At 39.5% G+C, this 27,849-nt stretch overlaps 1 protein-coding gene across 8 annotated transcripts in view; it reads right to left on the bottom strand.

Moving 5' to 3' along the window:
• Positions 1–27,849, bottom strand: part of cspg5a (chondroitin sulfate proteoglycan 5a) — a 60,159-nt gene that overhangs the window by 21,170 nt on the left and 11,140 nt on the right. For all 8 annotated transcript variants that reach the window (XM_072393682.1, XM_072393684.1, XM_072393686.1 and 5 more), the window contains exon 2: positions 14,968–15,946. In XM_072393682.1, coding sequence (XP_072249783.1) covers positions 14,968–15,946 — 979 coding nt within the window. The remainder of the gene's footprint in view (positions 1–14,967; positions 15,947–27,849) is intronic.

The following is a 27,849-nucleotide window of genomic DNA, read 5'->3' as shown; positions in this document are numbered from 1 at the left end:
TGCTATCCCACACAAATGCACGCACAGTCTCAAACATACGCATTCAGTAAAGAAGGGTTTTTAAGATTTAACACATACACACACAAAAACACACACACAGCCACCATCTGAGTGCCATGCTCCTTTCATAGCTGTCTGGCAGAGGACGGACTCCACCCGAGTACAGAGCCCGCCCGGGGACAGCAACCACAGAGGCAGATGGCTTTGTCTGCACGCTGCTTGGCGTGGAAAATGGCAAATCGATCTCACAGCTTAATAAGAAGTATATGTGGACAGAGCACCTTGAAATATTCCGTTTAAGTTTTAGTTGTGCTGTTTCACATTTCCATTCATTCACATAGTAGATGCTTTTATACAGAACCACTTATAAGTAAGGAACATGTTGGGGGTTCAGTATCTTTCTCAGTGTCCCTGGGAAAGATACAGAACCACTCACCTTTCAATTAGTGGGAAACCACTCTATTTCCTGAGCTACAGCCATAGCTGAAGAGAATTTTGCTGATTATATTGAAGACTGTTTGCAGTTAGGAAAACATTTTGATTAAAACTGTTCTAATGTCTTGGTGTAATGTATAGATTTAAAGCCACGTTTAGCTTAGCTTGTCTGTTAAAACCTACAGCTCACTACTGAACACAAAATGTGGTTTTTACATGGAAGTTACATGCAGTAACTATTCCTAGATGAACAAGTGCCAAGTGCTGTGAGGATCCAGAGTGAGATTGCTAAGCAACCAGCAGAGATGCTCCACGCAAGCGCTTGTTGCACAAATTAATAGTTTATCAAGATGCATTATCACCATAAATGGTTTGATTAAACAAACCATATAAAGTGTGTCTATAACAATCCACCCTGATATCTGAGGATATTTTGAGGACAGCAATGTACATATTCTGGAGAGACAAGACAGATGGTTCGACAGAGGAGTAAAATAAGCAAGAAGGTGACCGCAGGTATAAACTACCTAACACTCATAATGCAGCCTGACTCGCCTCCCCTGACAGTTTCACAATCATTCACACCTTGAATCATGCGACCAAAACATCTCGCACGTTAGTCAGCCAGGTAAACAATTCACAGGTGGGAATGACCTAAATGAGCCACAGAATGGACAGGTGGATCCCTTTATACATCAGCTTATGAGCCAGAAATTCCCCACCAGTCAGTTAGAACTGAAAAAGCCTTTTGGGTGAAATGTTTTCAAGAAAGGAAAAGAAAAGAAATCCTGCTCTGAGCCAGCAGTCAGTTGTTTTTATCCACAGGAGTGAGAAGCCATTTTTACCCCGATTCTTGATTTAGGAGTTTATGTTAGAGTTATGTAAGTAGTTTGTTTCTGTTTTGCACGACTCAGCTCTGAGGAAAATAAGCTGCCGTCATGACATTTTATTCCAACGGCACTTTTTAGGACTGGGAAGAAATATGAAGTCACAGAGTGTGTTCTGTCTTGGTTTCCTCGAGCCCAGGGACATATGAGTAAGTAAGAGAGTGAAATTTAAACTCTTCTTTCAGCACATCCCCTGAAGTGCAATATTTAAGCACTTTTCTTATTCCGTATTAGACGTTTGATGTACACACTCCCAGCTGAGGATGTGTGTAAAGTGAATGAAGGTGTCAGGGTGTGCGGACGCTGTGGCTATGCTCTCCACATGCTAAGTAGGTTCCTTTCACAGGTTGGTTTCCTGAATGCTTCCTGAATCCTTTTTAGTTTGTCAGCTGAGTAGAAACACTGGCAACCATCCAGGAGACATTTTGAGTGTGGGGATGTGTGAGAAGGAGAGAAAAGCGATGAAGCCTGATATCACATTTTCAAGGAGACTTCAGTGCACTCAACCTCCGAGTGTTTCTGTGTTCATACAAAGAAGAGGTTTATGTAAGTCAGCGTGAGATGGAGGGAGGGTGAGGATGGGGGAGGGATGGAAATAAAAGGCGGAGAGAGGAATGCATAAAGGAAGGAGATGAACGAGGATGTGCTGGTTGTCATGGCAACCCAGCTGAGCAGCAAACGGAGCAGACGCTGACATGTCATGCCTTCACAGGCATGCGTCCTAGCTGAGCCGCCAAGTAAGACAAAATTCTGCCGTAGCGGCCAGTACACCATTTCTTTTCGTCCCTCCCTGCTGCTCGTCATTCCTGAAAATGTCTTTTCTTGTTCACTACCTCTTGCTTCCCAGCTCTGTCCTCGGCCCAGCCCTCTTATCTCTCCTTTACTTTGCCAAGCAACTTCAGCTGAAACGTTTCCACTTTCAATTTGTGTAACTCCACATTTTTAGGTGTTTTTTTTTTTTTTACATCAGGAGGGAAACACAGCACGCCAACAAGTATCGACTTTGTACCCAAAGTTTAACTTATTCCTCAAAGACGCAGAGCTATATTTTTGTTCAAATGTTAGCTATTAAACACAGTTTTCCCTCATGCTTGCAAAAGTTAAACACAAAATGATGTGATTTCAGTGCATTAATCTTTTCAAACATGAACATGGCAGTCGGTGTACTGTTCATTACCAAGACCACATGTTTCATACTGAGTCAGTCTCTTTGATACTGTCCTGCTACTGCCTCAAAGATTTGAGTAATATCTTAAATACGTTGCCTGAGGTTGGGGAATCCTGGCGTACAATTATCAGCAAATACAGACACGAAAGAGCTTATTGCAAAATGATAATAAAATACCACCTATTGTTTTTGTTTTAAAAGGACCTAAAGGAAGCAGTTTGCAAAAGGACTGAGTTTTTTAGCTCTTAAAGAACTTGGATATGAGGAGAATATTTTCTGAAGAAGCTCAGATCATTCAGTGTGTGATGCGAAATGTTGGAGATCATCTACCAGTCTATAATGGCTCGTGCCTTCGACTGTGCTCTGGTTTGCTGGGGAAGCAGCATCAGTGCCAGGAGGGCCAGCAGGATCAATAAATTCATTCACAGAGATGGAGCCGTCATCAGCCGAACCTGAACAAGTTTCAGTCAGGAAGAGGATGCCACTAAACAAACTGCATTTCATCGTGACAAATGCACTGTCGCCCCTCCATCACACAGTATAGAGACAGAGGAGCTCCTTCTCCAACAAACTCACTCACCTTAAAGAAAATTTCTATCCATCTGTCTATACTTTCATCAATTCATCTTTCCATCCATCCATCCTGTAGTTCTACTATTTACGTCATGTTCTGTACGATTACCTTTCACCTCTGTTGGAGAGAATGCGTGCTGTATACCAGCCTGGTATGCATCTTATCTGTTGTTTAAATGATCTATTGTTTAGAAGCTTTGCAAGTGACTTTTCAAGTACAAATTTCTGGATAAACCAGTGTCATCAGGACTGCAATATATGGAGAAAAATCAGGAGCCCGTTTTAAAAATGTACGCTCAGTAGGAACTGAGCCACAGACTGTGGAAGTTCAAAAGGTACTGAGAGATTTGGGGGTTAAGACTCCCGCCTGTCTATTAAGATTTTTGGAACACAAGCTAAAAGATCAAGAAAGACTGTAGCATTTTGCTGAAGTCAATCTGTATGAATGGATTTCTTCCTCCAAAATTCTCATGTTCAAAGCAGCTGCAAAGAGCTGAAATCAAATTGGAAACAAGTCATCACAAAAAAAAGTAAATAAAAAAAAAACTTTGTCCTGTCAAACTCATTGAAAGGCACCCAATTCTCCTCTGGTTGACATAAGGTGACCAGCAAGACTCCTTCCCACTATTAAACTTCCCATGAGGCACACAGGCCTTCTCTTACAGTACAGTCACCCCACCCTCACCGAACCCACCATTATCTCCTTTGCCGCGGCTCAATGAAGCCACATGTGAGGCGCTGTTGCAGCTCGGCAGAAATCGGTAGAATTAACACTCGGGCAGTCGAAGCAACATTACATTGAGGTAACAAATCCTCTCAACACTTACATAATTAGGCTGACCCACTGGGCCAAGAGAGGAGGCAGACAGAAAGGAGAGACTCTTCACAGTCATTTTACTGGCTGAGGAAGAAAATGTTCAGATGGGGCTGTAGCCCACTAATAAAGCCCCCTGTTGGTTTTTAAGGAGGAGTAATAGAGGGTGAAAATGGGCTTAGACCTTAGTGAAGAATCCTTACAGAACTTGTGAGTTACACACAGATCCAAGATTTACATCAGCACACCCAGCCTTTCCAGATAAGACTGAGCTGAGTCTGGACTGGCTCACTTAGGTGGCGGGCTAGGTCTTGGTCCCCGGAACCAAGTGAACCCACAAGAACCTCTAATGGAGGTATTAAAGCTTTACAATTATGCTGCCTGAGTGATAGCAGAGCTTTGTCTCTGTTCAATAATTAATACTTACCTAGAGGGAAAAGCAGCATTTCTTTTGTGGACTGGAGCAGGAACAAGCAGAGAGCAGTCATTTATTTTAACAAGGTCTTAAGAAGGTTAGAAGAGGTAGAAATGAACAGAAGGCTTGACCTAAAAGAACCAGATCAGGACACAAGATGGTGTTTACTGAATAGTTTAACATAAAGATATGTTTTGCATAAAAAACTATGCTATTATTCACATTTCTTTCTTGATGCAAAACATTTTTTCTTATGCAAGAACTGCAGAAAAAGAATGAAAGGAACTAATTTCAGTCAGCTGCACTCAGAAAGAGGCCAGCGTAGGACAGGAGAGGGTACACCATGCTGCTGAAACTCCAAAACACAAACTCTTATACTGGTACTGAAACAAAAGCTCACATGAGTTTATTTTTCCAATAAAAGGAAACTTTCTGATTTCACTCTGGGCCTTGGGAGGGGAAGGGAAAATACGGCTGAGGGCAAGATTAAAAACTGGAATAGATTTTACAAGAATGACAGAGAGGAGGAGGAATGACTGTGGACTTTGATTTAATCAGATTAGACATAACTCCCTTTTAGTCTTCTTTAAATGTCTGACCTGAAATGGGGTAGAGTTAATGAAAAATAGCTGTGTGGTTTCACTGGTTCCCATCTTGGGGACATTATCAGTACACTGGATATTGTCTGCTTTTTCACTCCATTTTCAGTCCTGTCTTTGTACCTGATCATTTTGAGAGGAATGTGTCTTTTTGTTTGTTCAGTCACTGAATACTGACCTATAAATCATTCAGGCATACAAGGCACCTAACTCAAGGGATGAACCAGTGTTGTGGCTACACATAATAACTTAGCAAAGAGACTTGTAATTGAGGTACTTTTGTGCCAGCAGCCTGTCGCAAAGACACATCATTTGTTCCCATTTATTTAGTGTGTTTTATGAAAAATGCCAAAGACCATGACAACAAGACTGTGGTCAGGATTCCCAAAGACCTCTTAGTTTAAAGCTTGGCATATCCCAGCATAGTGTGTCATCAAAGAATTTTAGGAAACTTTGAAAAGTGGTAGATAAAAGCAGAAGTGTCAGGCTTAAAAAACTATTCCCAGCAGATGGACTGTATCTGAAAGTGATCTCCTTAAGAATCTAAAACTATCCAGCAAAGAAATGACACAGGACATTCGAGACTAGACCTTCAGTTGATCTATCTAGAAATGGTCTACATGGGAGGGGGTGGGGCTGTCAAGATGTGATTCTTAGAGAAGGGAAATGGAGAAAAAAGGCTGATGTCTGCCAAGGAGACACAAGATCTGGACTGTAAATCAGTGGCAACAGGCCTTCTAGTGTGATGGATCCTCTCAGAGCCCAGACCTTGACAGAGGATGGAACTGTGGCAGTTGTTTTGGGAAGATGAACTGGGGCGGCTGTAGTTCAGGAGGAAGAACAGCCATACGCCAATCAGAAGGTCGGTGGTTCAATTGACACCAGACCCCACATTGCCTTGGATGTATCCATTGGTGTGTGAATGTGTGCTCGAGATAAAAAGCGCTGTGTAGCCTGAAACATTGTGGAGACTAAGATGTGCTGTATGAGTGTGAATGTGGCTCGACTTTTGTACAGTAACATTTTTTTTTAATTTTACAGCAGAGATATCACAAAAAAAATCTGCAATTCAATGGAGTAGTTTAAAAAATGCACATAAAATTTTCCCTGCGGCCACAAATGAAGATAGGCTGCAAAGAAACTGCAAATCTGATGTGCTTACTGAACTGTAATGAGCAACATAGCTCCAGTAGTTAGAGGAAAGTGGAAATGTTGAAATGCTTGTCTTGTATGTTTGAAATGCTTTTGGACCATACTGCAGTCATATTTCAGCTGAACAGATTATAGACACGTCCTATTTTAAAACATTTTACGATGACCTAACAGACATAATTACAAGTAGCTCCTCCATTTGAACCTTTCACTGTTTTTATGAACTGTTGGGAATTTCTCTGCCATGCAGCTGCAAGTCTTTGCCTGTCAGCAGTGATTATCTGTTGATTGAGTGCATGTGACACTTTTCATCAGACGGGCGACAGACAGAATGATAAGAACAGTTATGAAAAGAAAAGAGGAGCTCTGAGTTGCAGTGTGTATTGTCTGAAAGATGGTGAAGCTCAGATAAATAGGTTAAAGAAAGAAACAGCATGAATAGTATAGTACTGATCTTATATCCAGATCACCTCCAAAAAAATACACGTTATTATTCAAGGTCGGACACGTTCAGTCTCACAACAGCCATCTTCCTCATTTTCCCTGTGGCATTGTGTCCTCTGCAGCACATTCAGAACAACCCAGCTTAGATTAAACATAACTACATCAGGTTTCATTATGCAGATGGAACCATTATAACCTTATTAGTAGCCACAGTGGAGTTAAAACTGGACCACCAATCAGCCTGGAATGCTTAATCCTTCTGTTTGAGAACTGAGAAGGGATTTCAAAGCATGGCAATATATTCCATATTCAACATTTTGCATTAAAAGAATCCCACTCATTTAAACCTAGATAAACAAGTTTGGATACTCTCAGATATTTGCGTGGTGAATGTGTTCTGTTTCCAGGGTTTTAGCCAAGTTGCAGAGCATGAAAAAGGCTGCACAATGCCTCTTTGAACAAATGCTCCTCGATTTCTTTACAAATTCACAAACACTGTCTTTTGATGTTGCATGAAATGAAAAACACTACATTTAGGGTCATACTACATTTAGTGATATACACAGCAAGACAAAGTTGGGCAGGAAAGACAAATTGTTAGATATACTCACATCTTGCTTGCAACATCCAGTGAGCAAAATATAGACACCTAATTCAGCTAATTTCTATTCCTTTGTCACATTTAAGTGTCATTTTCTGCAGAGTTGTCTACTTCTGAGCTAAGTTTTGTCATTCCAGCTGTTATACTCTATCCACAAAACAGCTTGTTAATGCTGCAAATAACTCATTCAGCACAGATCTGTATATTTGAATGTAACCAAAACCTATTTACATAAACCTCTGCATCCCCGGAGAGCAGTCATAACACTATAAACTGAAAACCAATTACTGATTTGCAGATGTGTTCTCTGTCACACTTCAATACAACTATAATGTGCAGGATATGTTCACTGGAAACGTCTCAGCTTGTGACCTTCACAGTAACTGAGCTCAAGAGATGCTTAGTTTGCTTTCAAGAAGCTGACACGTGAATTAATCTCAAATCACTCCAAAAGTGCAATTAAAGTGGATGCTGGCTGCAGAGGCCTATATCTGTTTACAGCCACTAATATATTTTTATGAGATTTGGTGGACAAATCCGCTTCAGACTCGGGTTCCACCAGCATTTATGTCTCTAATTCTGTGGTCTAAATTTAATTAATTCCACTGAGATCCCCATGATTAGCAGATTTGCTAACACATATATAGTTTATTTATCAAGTGCAATAATTTTTAACTTTCCTGATCAATTTCTTTATTGACCTGATCCTTTGGAGATCAAAGTAAAGTTACTACATTAACATTACTACTTGTAAGTTACTAGCATGCCAGTAAAAGCCCTAAAATGGAAGGCTGCACTGTGGGCCTCGACATATCACAGAAATCTCAATCTTAAATGTTATGTTAGGTCAATATGATAGTTTTTGGGTTTTTTTCCAACCAATTCGACATTACAGAAGAAAATTCATTTACTTTGGCAATTCATCCTCTCTCATCTCATCTCAGGTCAGGAAACGGTCAATCCAACATCAATAATAGACTTTTATTGTCCGATGAGAAGCGACTGATGCTTCTTTTGGTATTTCCTTAGCTAAACAACTCTTTAACCATTACTTTTCTACACTTGTTGCCGTTATCTTAGTGATCACAGCTAGCGATTTTCGCTCAGTACGCCCCTTCACACTGAAAATAGAAAAAAGGGGCGTCACCACTAGGGGAGTCCCATGTAACTGGGTCAGCATCTCCAAAGCTGATCCTCGGCTAACAGCAGGATTGCGGCCTGTGGAATCCTAAATGCACCAACCAACACTCTGCTATTAAACTGCAACATGGCGTTTAAATATGAAACGCACCTCTTAAGGAATACATTCCAACTGTTGACATTTCTTTGGTTACACCTTGTTTTCACATAATTATTCTGACATTCTTAAGCATATTATTGTTTACTGCATGCAGACAAGTTGTTCCAGGCTTTTGCTGAAGAACAGCATATTGGAAAAGGGTTTAATTCTGTTTGAGGCCAAAGTGGGTGTACAACTGCGGTTTACTTTGACCCCTTTGCACCCAACTGAATGTTTTCAGGTGTAGTTAAGTACAATTGTGACATCTTAAGTTAATTAAATGCTTCAGTTTTTAAATGTGCTGGCACAGTATGGGCATATGTGACTTTTAGAGTTAACTGTACATGAAAAGTGGACGTGCTTTTTGTGAACAGCTGTTTTGAGCCAACTTGGTCTTTTTGGAGTCAGAAGTGATCAAATTTAGAAAAAAGGGTGGAACTAGAGATTGTCACTCGAAAGCTGACTGGACAAAAGAACATACATATAAGGACATACACTGTCCATTTGAGAAAACTTGAAGACTATAGTATTTCATGAGAGAAAAAGATACTTCTTGAAAGTGAGTTTGTGGGAGCTCGAGGTGTTTTTGAGCCAACATCTAGCAAACATCTATGGGAGTGTAGTTTAACACACTGGCTCTACTACAACAAGGGCCTCCATCTGTGTTTTATATAAATTTCACGATATCAACACAACCATTGGAATATTTTATTTTGACTTATATAACAGCAGAATACAAAAACATATCTTATGTGACTGTTAGCTTTTACAAACTCACATAAAAACCTGTAACTTTAAAGAGTTAGAGATGCCTTTGGTGGAGCAGATTTGGGATCTAATGAATTCTATGAGCATCTGGTTGCATTTTGTGGAAAGGAAAAAACACCAACATAACCACACTATTAATTAGATAAATCCAATAGGGATTAGTTCCTAACTACAACTTTAAAATAAGAGCATAAGCATTTAGAGGCACTTGAGGTTAACAAAAACAAAAACAGCTGATAAACTCTGAAGTGCTAAATAAAACCTGATGTGCGTGTCATCTTTTGCATGTGAAGATGCGTGTGCCCGTCTGTGTATTCACTGTGAACTTAAGAGTCAAAATAGAGGTAACCTACAGCAAGAAGAACGCTGCCCAAAAACTCATTTGCGCATGTCTGTGTGTGTGTCTTAGTTCTGGCCTTCTCAGCAGTAGTAAATCTCCCCTGTGTTTGACCTCTGGCCTGATTCCACCGCCCCCTGCTCTCTGACTTAGAAGTGATCTCTAATACACCCATAATCCTGTGTGTAGATATTGTTTGTGTGTTTTTGAGTTTGAGTGTTTTCAAGATGAGAGTATGAAATCTAAACTGGATACAAACTGCTGTTGGTGCTCAAAGCTTCCTTTAATTACATCAAGCTGCAAGACGCACACACAGACACGCACACATGAGTAAATTCGACCTGGCTCGCCCGCATCGTTTCCATACTGGCAAGCGTTATAAGGTTCTGACTCATTCTTGCACTCAGTTTCTCCACCACCTCCTTTTTCTTGCTGTCTACTTCTCACTCTGTTTCTGTCTCTCTTTCATTTCCTGTTGATACTATCTTGCTCTTTTCCCTTAGTTTCATTGTCTTAGTCTCTTTTCAATTCCCTTGCTTTCCTTCTCTTTCCATATCTGCTTTTCTCAATCACAAACAGAACATAAACATCCTCTGAGTCGTACTTTCTTTGACACACATCCTCACACAGTCTTTCCCTCCCTCAGTTTTCTCATCTCTTTCTCCGAATATGGTCCTCAGTCCTGCAGCTCCAGAGAAGGAGACAATTTATGACACTAACGTTGTCTGATCCCATCGGCCAGAGGAACAGGGGAGCCAGTCAGTGCCGGAGATGCCACAGATGCCTGAAAGCAGGAGCTGGTTGTCTTAGTCTTAGTTTAAAGTGGAAATCTCTCAAAATTAATTCTGACATAAAAAGCTCTTTAAACAGAGTACTAAGTTTGTCTTGCTCTGAGTGACTTTGACCATCTCTTTAGAAAATCCTTCTTAACCCATGATGTAGGTCAGCCTGACAAACTTCAGTTAACTACTCCCAACAGTTCTGCTTTGAATAAATTAATATGTTTTACTGAAAACATTTTCAACTTTTGTTTCACAGCTACATACAATGTAAAACTTGCAGTTTTTCATCTCAACTACACAAGGTTGGGGGAGTATTATAAACAAGAATTCTCAAAGGAGGGTGAGGGCGAGGCTTTTGTTTTTTCAAGGTCTCCTTCCCAGAAAGCACGGTAGGCTATAACTAATCAGCAGGCCTCATGAAAGTAACTTCTACTTGTTAAGTAAGAGGATGCTCTTTGTAATTAATGGTGTCAAACTGTAGACTTTGATCCTCCCAACTGGGTGTAGTTTACATGTGCTGGTAACACATATATTCCTAATAATACATGATAATAATACATGATACTTAATTTCAATATGTTTGACATGCTGCTGCAGTCGAAGCTCAAGTACTGTTTAAATATTCTTTTAGTGCAGGTGAGAGGATGACTTCAGATGATGGTGAAGCAGGTTTCACTAACCTGAAAATCTGTCACACAGAGGAGTGTAAGCTTGACAGTTCTGCCGGTCTGTACATAAGAGTTATGACGGGCTGGTCTGAGGTCAGTAAACTGCACTTCAGAGGGTCGTGAGTTTTACTGCAGAGGGCTTGAGGTCCAAACATTCATTCCGCTGTAATTGAATTGCCCTCATGGATAAATCTGTTTTAGCTCAGCTGCAGACTAACACGCACACTGCAATCTACACCCAACGCTCATATTAACTCACAGTTTCACATGTGCATGCAAACTCAGTCACACGTGTAATCATCTGCATAATCATGCCTACACACACACACACACACACACACAGAGGAACATATTGGTCCTCATCTGTGCCAGCACTCCATTGACCCATATTGTTCTCTTGCCCAACAGTCAAATGCCTCTCAGTATCTCTCTGACTCACTCTCAGGAGGTTCATCGCTGTTACTATCTGCTGACTGAAGCCAAAAAATCTGCCCTGAATATCTGGACCACGTTGTCCGTTTAACAAGAGTTCTTCAGCATCGCTCTGTGAGCAAAGCTTAATTTCCCTCACAGTCAGTAATACTCACTGTAAAATATGTTTAATTAGTGCAACAGTGATTATCATTTCCTCTTCCTGTTGAATCATCCTCATAGATTACACTCATAGTTATGTATCATTCAGCATATTTTTCCCTTTTAAAGAGACAGCTAGTAGAGTGGAATTTGCCTCTGCATGTTCAAAAGCCCAAAAAAAGCCCGTCTGGTCTGACTGGTTTTCTCCAGCGACATTTTCTTCCATTTCCAAGATTCCAAGATTTTTCTTTGAAATTACAAACTCCAAAATACGATAAAGAATACCAACAAAATATATGTTTTTTGTTGCTGCCAGATACAGATGTAGAGATGACATATAGTGCAAGACATGTCTTAAAAAATACAAGATTTTATTCCATGGGGATTTCAAAAGTAGGCTAAATTAAAGAATAAAGTGGGTAAGCTAAGATCAGGGTCATGACCACAACAAGGGATAAGACCTATGAGGCCACAGTGAGCAGACAGCAGAAATGTGAGGCTGTGGTCCTCTGGGATGGCGGCTGTCTAAAGACACAAATCACTGACCCTGTGAAGGTTAATCTCTGGATACTTTCCAGGATATACAACATCTTCATTTTCTTTGGTTCAATCTGAGATGTGCCTGGTACTTTTTGTCTGAGTAAAAATGATTAATACGGAAGGTGAAGGGAGCAATGTAAATCGTTTTCTCCTTCAGTTTATCCAACTGTGCATAAATCAGCATGTTAATCTGTACAGCTGCTCACTAATTGGAAGTCTCTCTTCACTGATTGGTTGATACATCTGTTTTATGATGATAGGGAAATGCGTGTAAAATCGTAGATGTCACAAAGACAAACACTAGTTTTAAACATGGTTTTTAAATGTTTCAGTTGGTAACTACTTTACTTGCACATTAACAACAGCCACTTGAGCTCAGTTTTGCACTGCATATGACCTCAAAATGACTGAAAATTTCTCACATAATTTTACTCTCAAAGATTGATGCCTCCACATGTTTATAATCTATATTTTAAACTATTTCAACCGTTTTCACCTCACGACAGTGCTGATGAAAACGTTATGTCATCTACTCCAAACTGTTTAATAAATCCATCATCAACAGCAGCATTGAAGCCGACTACATCCTGTGGTTACATAATCAAATTTCATCTTCAGTTTGTGGAGTAGCTGGTCTGGAAGAGGCCTGCACACATTTTTTTAATTCTGCCAACACTAACACTTGAATTGATGTTGACAACATTTGGCAGTCTGTCTTGACAGTGCTGACTTTCGAGGGAACACGGCAGGAAGGAGTTTGAAATGCAGGACTCTAATAAAGCTTAACCACCCTATTAAATCTCTTCTGCTGAAGTATGAACTTCTGATGAAAAGAAAGATTATCAATTAAAAAAAAGGAACTGATGGTTAGAATACATCTACTGAATAATAAACTGCTGAGACTGTGGAAACGTATTGTCCCACTCGCAGCAAAGCTAACTAACTAGCTTGCAGATTGGCAGCATGATAGAAAACATGCAACAACCAAATACACAAGCAACAAAGAGGTTTTCTTTGGACAGAAGCTTTGAAAAGTCTTTGATGAAATAATAACCATTTTTAAACGACACTCTGGTGTTTTAATTGCCGGGAAAGCTCTGTTCTCTGACCCTGACTCTCTGGGCACAAGCTGGGGCAAAACTGACTTTTAACAGGGCAAAATCAGTTCCAGTAAATAAACTCTGTAAATCAAGCAAATCGTATCTGAACGGTGACAGACAATCATCGTTACAGTAGACCTGAAAGTTTGGTCCTGTTCCTTTAATTTTCCATTTAACATATACATTGAGGAACATCATGGCCACAGGAATTAGAAATCAGTCAAAGCACACACCGCCCTTCCTCCATCCGTACAGCTCTAATCCTAAACCCGCACAGACACACACTGATTGTTGACTTTTCGATGGCTGGGGACTCATGCAGAGCTAAAACTACTCTTTGGCTTACACCATATTTTCATAAATGATTCTCTTAATCCATTTGACTTTTGACCTCCACCTAGATTCATCACAACAGTGACCATATTGGACTAAGTCATTAGTTCAGTTTGTGGTGGATGCCTGGAAGACAGGTCACATGGTAATGACACACAACCGTTGAAGGACGTGCCAAGGATTAAAATAACATCAATTTATAGGTCATATTGTGTATCTGAGTGAGTGTTTTTGGGGTTTTTGTGTGTGTGTTTACTCACACTATCATATTCATATGTCTGTGTGCAGTTTGGTTGACTCCAGCTCTCACAAAGGAAAAGCAAATTTCAGGAAAATAATCAGAAAGACCAGGAGGCATTTCCTCCATTATTATAGAGCACTGGTTTCAATTTGTGCTGAGCTTTTTCAAGTTTAATGGAGCGCTACTCAGAATATCAGCTGAATGTTCTTAATTATACACTGCTGTCTGACTACCCTTTGGTGCGAAAGCGAATTTCCACCACTGTGATAAAAAAAAAAAAGAATCCTTCAAGTCTAAATTCTGGTTGCCATACTGTGGGACTCATTGGGTGCAGAATACTATATTTATGGTTGATTAACCTAATGAATTATGTTTTCTGATTAAACTGGTTTGTTTGTTTGCAGGATTACTCAAAAAAATTAAGAACAGATTTATAAGAATATTCAACCCAAGGTGAGACATGGCTACTTAGATGCAATTAAACTGCTGTGCAGATCTTAATCCAGGTTCTTATTTTTCCTTTTTTTTCCAATCCAAGATTTTATTTAGTATTTTGGTTCTGCTTTAAATCAACATGTTGTGTTTGAATGTAAATATTTGTTGTTATTTATGTCCAAACATTGAGAAATAAGGAGTACGGGGATTTGTCAGCCTTGGCAGAGGTATCCAGTCTCAGATTGCCCTTGACGTACATTTAAATGAGTGTTCCTAATGAGGCCTGATGTGGCTGAAATACTAAATGGTAATTGGTAAAACAAACATGTTTCGAGATTCTTTTTCTATTTCCACATTAAGTCTTTGAATCCATTATTTTCCCTCCCGACAGTTATACGCCTATTTTTTCATTTGTAGAATTTGAAAACAAAATACATATGTGCTAGAAAAATCAAAGGACTGAAAATGTGTGAATCTATCGGCTATATTTCTCTTTTTTGCACAATATTAGCAGTCAAGCTAAAAACTATTTTTGAGCCATGCATATAGTTCATACTTGACAGTCACCTTGATTACTGATAATAAATGCCTAAAGTTGAATATTATGATGCAATCATAGAAGTTATAAGGGCCCTTTTCGGAATAAATTTGAAATATATTTATCATCAATAAACAATCCTGCCATCACTGGAAAATGATATGGAGAATATGAAGGATCTGTAAAGTAAATCTGCTGAATGGAGGTGGTTTGTTTTGCGTTTACAGTGCACAGTATACTGTACACTTCTGTCACTACTGTTCGTGAACCAAAGCTGTAGCTTACCTGCAGAAAATTCCGGCGCCATCCAGTTGGTAACACTGTCCTCCGTTGAGGCAGTAGTTGGGCTGCAAGTCACAGGCTGAGCGACAACTTCCATTCACCACTTGATAGCCCACTGGGCATCCGTTTGGTGACACAGCTGGAGGTGCCGCAGCAGGGACATTTGGTACCGGAGCTCCAAAACCAGGATAAGACCCCCCAGGAATGAAGGAGTCTGACCCTGGGACCTGGGGCTTGGAGCGAACAGGAGGCCCAGCTCGTAGGTCTTCGTCGCTTTCGTAGGCATCGGTCGTGGTGCTGTAGGTGTACTCATCAGCAGTGGGAGAAATGCCATCCCCGTAGGGTGTAAGGTAGTCGTAATTTTCTGGCATTGCCCAGGAAGTGGCGTCCCCGCCTTGCAGCTCATGGGCTATCGATGAGGGAGAGGGAGGGGCTAAATCAAGGTTACGCCCACGAGAGGATGGGTCAAAGAAGTCCACGTGGAGGACGTCGGGGTTAGAGGGGTTAGTTGGGGTCGATGGTTGGTCAGCAGTTGTGGTGAAAAGGTGGTCCAGGTCAAACACAGATGTGTCCTTTGCATGGATCCAAGGTGGGTCGGTGTTTGGCAGACGCTTCTCCTCTTCATCCCCCTCCTCCTCTCCCTCCACGACTTCCTGTTGGCGTGGGTTGCTGGGCAACAGATGCTCTGTCTCGGCTGAATCAAGGCTTAGCTGTGGCGGTGCTGCTACGCTCACTTCCTCCACCATCGGAACTACTGTTTCACCAAACATGCCACTGCTCTGATCGTCCTCCTCTCCTGCACGAGGGATACGCCCCGCCCTTGGGCTCACGGTGCTGATTGGGTTAGAAGTGGCAGTGTTGCTGATTCCAGTTCCCATGGTGATGACTTCATTTACCTTGACTGGGCCTTCCTCCTCGATAAGTGGGGAGGTGATATTGACCGCGTTGTCCGGCTCAGTAGCATTGGTCCCAGCAACATTTCCTGCAAATAAACGGAGACATTTTTAAGCATAAAGTTTGTTGAAAAGTTTTCATAAGGTAAAAGTTGGCTTCCTAATCCAGGCCACGCCACTGTAAGAAAATGTATTTACTACAGTATGCGGTTGTCCCAGCAGGGGAAGACTTTAACTGTTCAATCAGATGGAGGTAAAGATGTGATGACTGCAAATGTTCATAAAAATTGTAAAATGAGCACTGCTCCCTGGCTTTTACTAGAAATAATAACCTGCATGGTTAACCTGCTAAATGCATAGGCCAGGAGCTTTAGACTTAAGCTTCCAGAACAATTTAAACAAAAATGAAGATGTGTAACAAATACTAACAGAGTAGATACTGAGGACTGATTATGTACATGACTCCAGCTGTGCTGTTGTCTCCTGCATAGCACTAACGTTAAAAACAATGTACAAATAACTATTATGTAACATTTATACATCAGGCACAAATATTATTTCCTATCAAACCAATAAAAAATGGCAGAAACTACTGAAAAAGCATTTCAAGTTATGTAGTTTGGAGGACTGCAGCTCCTTATTTCTATTTAATTCATTGTTCAAATAACTTAGTAATTACTTACTTTGTCCTTTAATTTCTTATTTTAACCAAGCAGTGACTATCAAATGTCTTTACACTTTTTTTTACATATGAAAATCTGCTACTGTGTGTTAATGCTGTTAGTATAGAGATTAAGTCAGTCGTAGGGCTGGGCACATTAACGCGATATTTTTGCGTTAACTAATTAATTCCTTATCGCCAACAATTATTTGTCTCCCATTAACGCCGTTTTTATTATTTATTATTTTTATTGTAAACGTCTGTTGCTCACTGGCTTTCATCTTGAAAAAGTCCATCGTTGGTGAGCCTAGTATGTTGCTTACTGCTGTGGCGCTCACAGAAAACAGTCAGAAAAGAAAAGAATGGTGGATGAAGTGGGCTAAACAAACATGGAGAAGGTTACGGAACGTTTACACGGCCATTTTCACTTCAAAGTTCTTCTAGACGGCGCAGTCGACAGAGCCAAAGTTATTTGTAAGCACTGCAATGTTGAATTGTCTTATCACCGGAGTACTTTGATCATATGACTGTGAAGTTCCAATAAAAGTGCGTTATACGCTACTTTTGAATTCATTATTGGATTTTGCAGATAACAATGCGATTAATCGTGATTTATCACAGGAAATCATGCGATTAACGCGATTAAAGAATTTGATATTTACCCAGCCCTAGTAATAGTTTAAAATTTGCATCCTTTGCACAGTTGCTTGAAAAGTGTTGCTTCTGTCTGATTGACAACAAAAAGACACACAAACACTTCTTCCTTTCAAAAGGAAAAGAAAGTAGAAGAACATAACAGGGAGCAGGAGAAAATTAGATGAAATTGGTTCCTCTCCTGAAAAAGGACATTGTTGGTATTGATCAGCTTTGCTGACAGCTGAAGAACAGATGGTTTGAACAGTGATTGGGAAATGGAAACAATGCCAGAAAATGTACAAATAGTACAACCACAACTACTGCTGTGTAAAATGTAAATAGAAATAAAATGGAGTGATCAATAAATTTCATAAAACGATATCTTATTCGAAACAGAAAACGTATTAAATGTTAAAGATGAGACATTTTACGATTTAATGAAAAGCCTGAGCTCATCTTGAATTTGATGGCAGCAACAGGGCTCAAAAATGTCAGGATGGGCAACAAAAGGCTGGAAATGTCAGTTGTACTAAAAAGAAACACTTACAGGTCCATGTTACTACTAATTAGGTTACTGACAACAAGAGAGTAAAATAATTGGGCATAAAAAAAAAGACCATAGAGATGGGCAGAGGCTGAGATATTTGCAAATTGTTTTGCTCTTCAAAGTAAAATTGACTTTGGCTTAGAAAGGGTTTTAATATTCCACCTTCCACGGTACATATTATCACCAAAAGATTCAGAAAATCCAGAGATATCTGTGTGCACAAGAATTATAGTCGGGCATATATGACATGATCCAGAAACACAGCTGTCTTCACTGGGCTTCTGCTTCTGAAATGGACTGAGGCAACGTGTTTCGTGGTCAGACAAATCAAAATGTGACAGTCCCTTCAGAAACCACGGACAACACATCCTCCAGACTTTAAGGGGGAGCAATCACCCAGCTTGTTACCAATGCTCAGTTAAAAATCAGTGCCAACAGAACCGGCCTGCCTGCAGTCCAGACCTTTCCCCAACTGAAAACATTTGGCACTTCATGAAAAAACAAAATAGGACAAAGAAGACACAGGACTATTGAGCAGCTACAAAACTGTATCAGACAAGACTGGGACAACATTCCTCTCTCAAAGATCCAACAACTGGTCTCCTATCATCTAAATAAACTGGACAAATCAGAAAGGTTAAACTTCAACTAACTTTTATAGAACACCTGCATGTCTCTTTCACAACACATATTTTCACTCACTCCCCCTGCAAACTTCTGATATGAGAGAATAAAACGTGTACAAAGCCTCAAAATGCATAAAATATAGCTATGTGCAGCCAAATGTAATAAAAAAGGGCTGATCCTTAAACCGCCAGGATGCCAGAATCCCTACAATGAATTATGCTAATATTCTATTATATAATAAGATTATATTATTTTATAATACGTAGGGGTCAAAAATTTACTGGTTGGTGGCAAGGCGGTCAAAACACCACCATCTTTATGTATGATCCGCTCCTGTATGTTTATTCAGAAAAATCTCACTTGTATGCACTCCAAACTGAATGTTTATTTGATAATATGAGCTAAACTAAATGAGATAAACCATCAGATCACAGGGTGTGATTTAAAGTACAAACCTACAGCTAATATTGGCTAAGAATAACATAAGAAAATACAGCAGCTGCTGTTGTTTGACTATAAACACAAACACCATGTGCTTCACTTTAGTCCTTCCAAAAACATCTCCTCACTACTTAATACCAGTGGTCCACTGCCACGGAGCAACTTCACATGCTAAACTCTTTTGCACTACAGGATGTGCAGAGGGCACTAAATAAGTCTGATTGGTGAAAAGTTAAAAGAAGACACAATTGGCTGTATACTCATCCTCTGGTCCATTACGTCATCTGATGGTGGCTCATTGAGTCGTGCAAAAAGCTGCTTTAGGATCGCTCCCCCCCTTTGGCTTAAAAGAATAATTCACTAATGTATCTGAATGGCGAGTAGCTTGGATTAGGGATTTACGGGGCTGTAGAAGGGCTGGATTTGGGGGTGCACTGCAGGAGGGGAGGTGATGATCTTAAAGAGACCCAGACAAAACAATGTCTCGACTGTTGTAAGAAAGCTGTAACCTAAATATGCAAAAATGGCTCAAAAGAGGACTGATAACCGTCTTTCTCAATGTAAACCCAACAATGACATCAAGAATGATTATAATATATCCCCAGATGCCAGTGTATCTCACTTATTACTAGCGTCTTTTATCTATTCTCGAGTGTAACAGCACATGGCAGAACATCTACCTTGAGTGAAACAGTAAACAAAGACAATGAACTTCTCATCAGAAGTCTAAAGAAGGACAACAGACAACCTCCGTACACACATGCATGCTGAATATTAGATGTTGTCCTTTAATGATTTCATGAAGTGACAACTGCCTTTAGACCCTCAGGGTCCAAACTTATCAGATAATGACAGTTGTCAAGCTATACAAATCCATCACATAATAACTCCTTCTAGTCACCCAACTCCTGATGATCAGCAGGAGTAGTGAGGCTCAAACAAACTTACTCATCACATACACCATCTGGTGGTGCACCTGGAGACATAGTCAGTGATTTTTCCTGGGGTTTCGGGTCTTTCAACAATCAATCACCCTCAGCCAGGCGACTCAGCCACGGTTAATCAAGCCCCAGCATGTATCCAAGTAGCCCTACCCCACCCACGGCTCCCCTTTCTTGATCCACAGCCAACTAACCTGATGGCTCTTAGCCCCGTGATGCCTCGTATGTTAAGGGCTCTACAATAGCTGACCTTAGTGGGCTCGCACCATTGCTTAGGCAGTCTTCCACCAGCTCGGAGTAATTTGCCGTCTTAATGGACTCCTCAGTGTGGTCTTCCCATGGAACATTGAGCTCTAAGATGATGATCTGCTTTGAGGCTCTGAGGTGCGCACCATATCTGGCCTGAGTGTTGTTGTGGCAGCACTTGCTGGGAACTTTAGTTGCTTCCCCAGGTCATCTCTAAGCTCCAGTCTTGAGAACTCTTGTGAAACTCACTACTAATGCTTTCATTGGTATATTACACCACATTCTCACATTGTCTAGCCAGATTAAGCTATGAATTGTACCTAAACCTTCATGTGTTGATAGTATGCAGAAATGTCTCACTGACTGAGAAGTCCTCCTATACTGACCCTTGTATATTTGCCTCCTTTTGCACAGTAATATTAATATAAGGTTAGTATTCACAGTTCTGTGAAAATTAAGGCTACATGAAATTAGTCTCAACAAAGATTTTCTTTAGCAACCAGCAATGATAAACGCCCAAATGTTTAGTGCTGGAAAGTTCCATTATATTCAAGAGATATATACATCTCAACAAGTAATATTCCAAAAACTTGACAATATACACTCAATTTGGATGAATAAATAGCACCAATGAATAGATGATTATCAAGTATTATATAGCATTCATTGGGCAGGGAAGTGATCTACATCAGCACCTTGGACTGGAGGGTGAGAAGAACCAACAAAGTACATAATCAGAGGTTAGAGAGGTGGTTGGGAAACAAAACACAGGACCTTCACATAGGAAATTAGAGTTTACATCTCATGTGATTGATGTTATGCTTTTTTGTTGTTATTTCAGTTTTCTGTTTGCTTAGTCGGGAAAACCAATGGGTTTGGTTTAGAAAAAAATGTTAGGGTTTGAGTTCTCTCCGGGTACTCCGGCTTCCTCCCACTGTCCAAAAACATGCATGTCAGGTTAATTGGTGACTCTAAATTGTCCGTAGGAGTGAGTGTGAGCGTGCATGGTTGTTTGTCTCGTTTGTCTCTATGTGGCCCTGTGATGGACTGGCGACCTGTCCAGGCTGTACCCCGTCTTTCGCCCGATGACTGCTGGGATAGGCTCCAGCCGCCCCACTACCCGAACGACGGATTGACGGTATAGAAAATGGATGGATGAATGTTAAGGTTTGAGGTGAAATACACTGTTAAGAAGGTGCACATAAATGATAAACTCCTCTCCTTTTGTTGGGTTAGCACAGTGACAAATCCAGTAATGACAGTAATGACCCCAAACAGAGAACTTTTTTTATTAGTGAAAAATGAATCCCTAAATAAGGCCCAACTAAGCTAATGTATGTGAAGAGTTTGGTGCCAGTTTTATTTTCTTGAGAAAATTCATTATGATTATTTGATGATTATCAATAAAAGGTTAAATCATCATCAATTGTCTGCATATGCCAAAACATTTATGACTCCTGTTTCAGACAACCAAACTGTCATGTCAGATAATGGGGGTTCAATTCCCACCATGCTCCCCTGCAGTGAATAGTAAATGCACTCTTGGTCCTGTAAAGAGCTTTTCTTGATAGCCTTCTCTTAATGGCATATGTGAGGATATCTGAGGATATTTACAGACTGCTCTTAAGCTCAGATCACGACCCTCTGGGGGTTTAATCTTTAAATGTTCCTTCAACTCTCAGTCTCTATTTACATAGTTGATCATTTACCACATATACCAAAGTTTGATGACCATGATGTGAAGCCTGATTTGCAGACAAACTGAAAAAAAGAGAAAGAAACCTCCATAGCTTAAATGAATCTACTGTGTAAAATATATTCTGGGTTTCACAGTATTCTCAATCTAATGCTAAGTTAAGTACGTAAATAAGTAAAATGGCTCATTTCTGGCATCACTTGTACATTCACAAATTTGTATTTGAAAAGAGATCATTCTGCTTGCCTTCATCTTCAGAGAATTGAGAAAATAATTCTTCATAATTTTCAAAGAGAAACCACATACGTGGACAAATGAGATCAATAATTAAAACAATCTATCAAGAGAAGAATGCTTAAATTAATTTGTTAGTACTTCTTCATTCCTTAGAAGTCAGTAATTACAACCGAGCCATTAAAGCATGTTTGGTTAAAGCATATTAATCAAACATAAAAAATGTGGATAACTACAGCTCAGTCATGTGATATCATTCCTATAGCTGTGCTGGTCTGAGAAGTGTGAAATCCTGCTTAATCCAGTTTATGGTTGGAGCCTATCCCAGCTGACAGGGGTACACCCTGGACAGGTTGAAAGTCCATCCCAGGGCCGAAATAGAGACAAACCAGATAAACAACCGAGCAAACCCACCCCTACAGTCAATTTAGAATCAAATACTTTTCAATCCCTACATTTTTATATATAAAAATTCCTTGAAGAAAGTTTATTTGAAAGTTACTCGACATGGGGAATGTGCAAAGTACAATAGTTCTGTGTGACAGATAGCATTAGTGAGAATTGAATGAATTCTTTGTTTAGGTGTCATTGTTTTGATTTTCATTATTTTCAAAGATGAAGGACCACATTCCTGAAAATGTGAGATTGCACCTGCTGTAGCGTTATCGTCACACTTACTGCTCATTGTGTTCCACACACACAAAAAAACAGGATCAGAAAGTTATTTCGTGTCTGCAGGAGAAAACCAAATAAACCTGGCGTGTGTATAACTTTTTCTTCCTCTAATTGTTATCAGGTGTAAGGCTGTCACGCCACGAAGCGTTTGACAGGTGGAAGCCTTGAGTTTATTTTGGTTCCTGGCACAGCAGCAGCGAGCTCTGTCTTTTTCAGGTTGTCCTGGGGCTAATCCTTCCAGCAGCTCCATGATCCACTGCTGTTTAACCCATCAACTGAGCAGCAATGGGATAATATGCGAAAATCACACGCGGTATTTCACATTTTGCATGCACACAAAAAAAATGCAAGCTTTGAATCAACAACACAAAAGCATTTCACTCACCACATATACGTGCTTGAAGCTTGATAAATTCAAACTTAACACAAAAAATGTTTCTGTCTTTTCCGTGATGCTCACTTAAAGAGTCACATTTGACAATTACACAGCTGACTGCAGTACACTCAACACTCAGTCTTCAACATGATTAACTACCCTTCCTCCTCTTCTTCCAGCTGCTGTAGCTCCAACTAGCCTGATGAGTACAAACAGTGGAGGCTGGAAAAATGAATGGTTGCAACACACGTGGGGTTGATGACAGAAGGTGATGAGGTGATCGGGGACAGAAAAATGGGGAAAAACGAATAAAAACAGAAAAAAAGGGGTGGAGATACAATGTGAGCCATGGAAAAAAAGAAAGACTGACAAAAGCAGAGAGAAGAAGAGCCTTGGAAAGACTTTCAGATTTTTACTTTCACTGTGCCAATCTGTCTGCAGCCCAGGAAGAATCACACGCTTGAGACCTTGTATCCACTCGCTACAGTTGACTTTGAGTTAACTAAAAAAATCCCACTCCTTCAGCCCGGTTACTTTACGGTATGTTTCTGATTTAAGAAGTAATTCTTGCTGAAGAGGTTTCTGGAGTTTTCTTGAGCTGGTTTGTGCTTCATTGACAAAGCCGTATGCTACAGTTGGCATGTCGTAATATTCAAATATCAACAATAAATGTGGCCTTAAAAGAACAAAATAGTTATGTATTGTTGATAATACACATGGGATTATAAAAGGATTTGAGTGCAATTCAATTGGCAAAAAAGAGAGCTATAAAGAAACAAGATAATTTATTCTGATAGCAACATATTTCTTTATTAGTCTTCAATTGATATCACAATATTATCGTTATCATGAATGCTTTTGGCCATGACAATCATGGCAATCAGATTATGGTGGTAGTCCTATGCAACAGTACTATCATTTATATTTGAACAATGAAGCTACAGTATCAGTTTTCACAGTACTGGGCTGAGGTCAGATTCGGGTCTCTAAACCCAGGATATGATGTTGATGGTTGCAGTGCTTTAAAGGAGAAACAGCAGTTGATGTTATGATGATGTTATGTATCTGTGACAACACAGTGGTTGCCGAGTTACTGCGCCTCTGTGTGAATAATTTCATACTGAACTGGATGAAACAGTTTGAACTACTTTAACATCACAACCTTATCAAAATGATTGGTCTCTCTTCCTGGTCTGAGCTAGAAAGGAAATTGTTTTCTAAATTGGTAAAACTGAGCAAACTAGCCTTATTGACAGACACATTTGAGACAAATTTGGGCTGATTTTGGCACTTATGACTCAGTATGAGTCTGTGAGTATAGCTCAAAGGTCCTGACTTGGGTTGTGGCAAGTATTTTTGGGGCCAGATGCGGAGCTTACTTTAGACAGCCACATTCACTCGAAGTCAATGCCATCTTACAAGGTCAAATGTGGATCATGAGAAGCAGTAAATATAGTGCCAAACTTGGGACAAACATTCTTCGCTACCTGAGACAGTCAATCACTTTGAATTAAACTAATTGAATCAGCAGATTCATTACCAGTTTGGCCAATTTCCAGCTCTTACATGATTCTTCAAACACCACAATAAGACAGACACATTCTTCTTGAATTGTCTGCTTCATGACAGATATTATTTGCAAGGATTATTTGCATTTCCAATCACCTGCATAAAAAACCTCCAAAAAAGCTATAAAATATCGTGGACTTCATTTCTATGACACGTATTTTACCCTCCTGTTATTCTTGGAAGATATTTTGGAGCCAGAATTAAATAAATCAGTATTCAAATATCTCCAAAGTACATTTTAAGACTTATGTTTATACTCTCAAGAATCATGTGTCTTAATTTCTTATATCGTAAAGGAAGTTGTGGCTTTTGCACAATTTTGATCAAATATCAAATTTTTGGCCTTGGTTGGGTTGAAGTTGAAGTTTACTGGTTTGACTCTAACACAAGATGTTGCAGTATTGTATGGTAAGCTCTCGTTATGCACAAGTTTGACACTTTGGTCCAAGTAAGTGGGAGCTCTCTTCAGCTCTTGGAATCAATTACTTTTCATCAGGGTCATTTTTTGAAAGGTTACTGAACCACAGTAAGTGCAGCACACTGATCTACAGACAACCACTCAACATGTGAGCAGATCCACTTATTTGCTCCCACTTGGCCAGAGCAGCTTTTTTTCCCTGAAGCTTGAGCTTCACAAGTGTTTCTTCTTTAAATTACTTTCCTTACTGATATATGATGGACATCAATGACATCAACTGCATTAACATTGCGATCAAATAGCTTAAGTTTTCTTTCTCTTTTTAATATTCTTTATGTGCGTGTATATGTTTGGATGATGGGTGCGTTAATTAAAATATGAGGAGGATAAAAATGTGTGGAGTTTTAGTTCCTAATACAAATTTAGGTTGCTTTAAAACTACTTTAAACCCAACCACTTGCTGTAACTTTGACCAGACATAACCATTCAGAATGAGTACAGAAGAATCATTTTCATGCATGTATGTAACTCTGTCCTGGCAACAGAGTCGAACTCGTTTCCACTCATTCTCATGCACAGACTATCAGTGTTCAGGCAGTCCTTTTTTGAGACCCAGGTGGTGTCAGTGTGCCAAAATCCTTGCAGCGCATCGCTGGACTGATCTCCAATTAAGTGGAGCTGTCTTCCTTTCAATGCCTCGTTAGGCTAATTGGATTAACGAAGAGCAACCTTTTGATGGACAGCTGATTTTGGAGCACTGTGGCGGCTTCTGCCGAACACAGTAGCTTAACTTTCCAGTTGTTTTGATGTACTGTAGTTACTAAAACGTCTGCACAGAGGGAAGTAATATTTGTTTGTCAAAGTAAAACACGAAATGTAAATAATTATGAATATGACAGTCATTTCTAAGGCAATGCTATGCTATATATGATTCTAATGATATACATAAAAACAAAGAATAACCCCACAGAGAATGTAACATTTTTTGATGACTTTTAGAGTAAATATGAAGCAAAATTACAACAAAAGAAGTAAGATGAATGAGATATGAGAAGATTCGAGTGAATATGGAGAAGATGCTGCATCCATACTTGATTCAATGACAAATAACAACACCAGCAAAGGTATCAGCATCAGTGGGAGCACCACAACATATTGTGTTGTTGAAGCTTCAGTGAACACATTCAGTTGATTGATACAAAATTAATCTTGGAAATACCACTGGCTAAGCTGCACAGATAAGACATCAGATTCCATTTGGATTTGATATTCATTGTAGCAAGCATTGGCTCCCTGTTCATTTAAAAACAAATCAATCTTATTAACTTTTCAACCTGTCAAGCGTGATGATTTAATGCTTTTCTCTGTCACATATGATAGTAAACTGAATATGACAGTCAAACTTAAATATATTTAAGTTTAGGTGGAGTAGAATAAGCAGTTAGAGCTAGCTAGTGTCCAGAGGAGTAATTAATAAGAGAGGCAAAACATCTGGGCCCTCTAGGTCTAAAAAATAATAGTTCATCTTGCAAATTCTTTATCTTAATGAAACCAAATGTTTCAGAAGAAATAAACCCTTGAATTTGTCAATCTAGTTTGTGTCTGAATGTATGGGCTTAATTGAAAGAATCCAATTTGACATCCTGTCAGAATTTTTCCAGCTCTGTGTTGCCAGGGGAACAATGGAATGTGTCTAACTCTGTGATTGGTAGAACTGTTAAATCAACAAAACATATATTTTATTTAAATGGGTGGGCGGTGTCAATACAAAATGTTTGACAAGTTCTGCCTGCTGTGGGTCCATAATTAACCAGCTTCCTGGGGGCTTTCCAGTGTACGTTTGGACAGGAAAACAGCTCAGAAGAACAGAAGACTAGCCAGTTGCTAATGACAGCAGCTGACAGTCAAGAGACAATTGTGGCCAATTTGTTAGCCGTGTAGTTCTCTAGATTAACTTTTACTGCAAAATTATAGTTTGATGCCAAAAGAAGAGTTACACCAAGCTGAATGAAGTACAGCAACTACAGACATTTGTAAGTGATTTTGACTCAACTGGCTATGGACAGTTTTCCTTGGTTAACAGGAACAACTAAAGTGCAAAAGCTTTTCAGTTGGGATTATATGCCATTTGGATTTTAAAAAGTTTATCCAAGACCATTATCAATAAATGGTAAACAATTAAAAATGTCATGGTCCTTTGTGCAAACTGTTTTTCTTCTGATTACTGCATCCACTGTGTTGCAGTTTATGTGCACTTTTACCTTAAATCTAAATAATAACAGTTGTTAAATGTTAAATTTGGTTACGTAAGCTATTTACTTGTATGTGATCGCTGGTCACTTGTGCTTGGCTTGTGTTTGTGTTTGTGTCTCATACTTTGTGAACTCAGATGTAATGGAGTTGGTTTTATGTGCTCAGCTGTTGTATATTTTGTATTCCTGCTCCATGGTTGTCATTCATGTACAGCCTGTGTAATGGTACACTGTGTGATCAAGAGGATTTGCAGGATTTGAAATTTGATTGTTTCAAAATTACACCACCAGACTGTCACCTTAGCCTTTGTTTTCGACTTTTGAGCTGTTGAGCAACTATATGAAAAGCAGTAGTAACATTTACTGTTTTTCCATTTATTTTCTATTTTTGTCTCGACAGGGAAACAAGGGTCAGAGGGCAAGGGTCTCGGGGTCACAATCTGCTACTGATTAATAATAATATAACTGCTAGTCTCAGCTCTATTATTACATAAGAGAGTGAAATTTAGAATGCTTTTGTTGATTGGTTTTGTCAGTGCCACATCAAGAACTTTTAACATAATCTTAATTTAATGTTTTCACATGATTAAAATCTCTCAAACAGCTACTAAATTGGTATTTTAATGCAAATGATTTCTCAGCCACTGTTTCAAAGAAAAAAAAAATAGTTTTT

The sequence above is a fragment of the Leuresthes tenuis genome, unplaced genomic scaffold (assembly GCF_036924035.1).
Source record: "Leuresthes tenuis unplaced genomic scaffold, fLeuTen1.0.hap1 SCAF_10, whole genome shotgun sequence".
Lineage (NCBI taxonomy): Eukaryota > Metazoa > Chordata > Actinopteri > Atheriniformes > Atherinopsidae > Leuresthes > Leuresthes tenuis.
The sequence above is the reverse complement of the archived record's forward strand: the minus strand, read 5'-3'. Positions and strand labels throughout refer to the sequence as shown.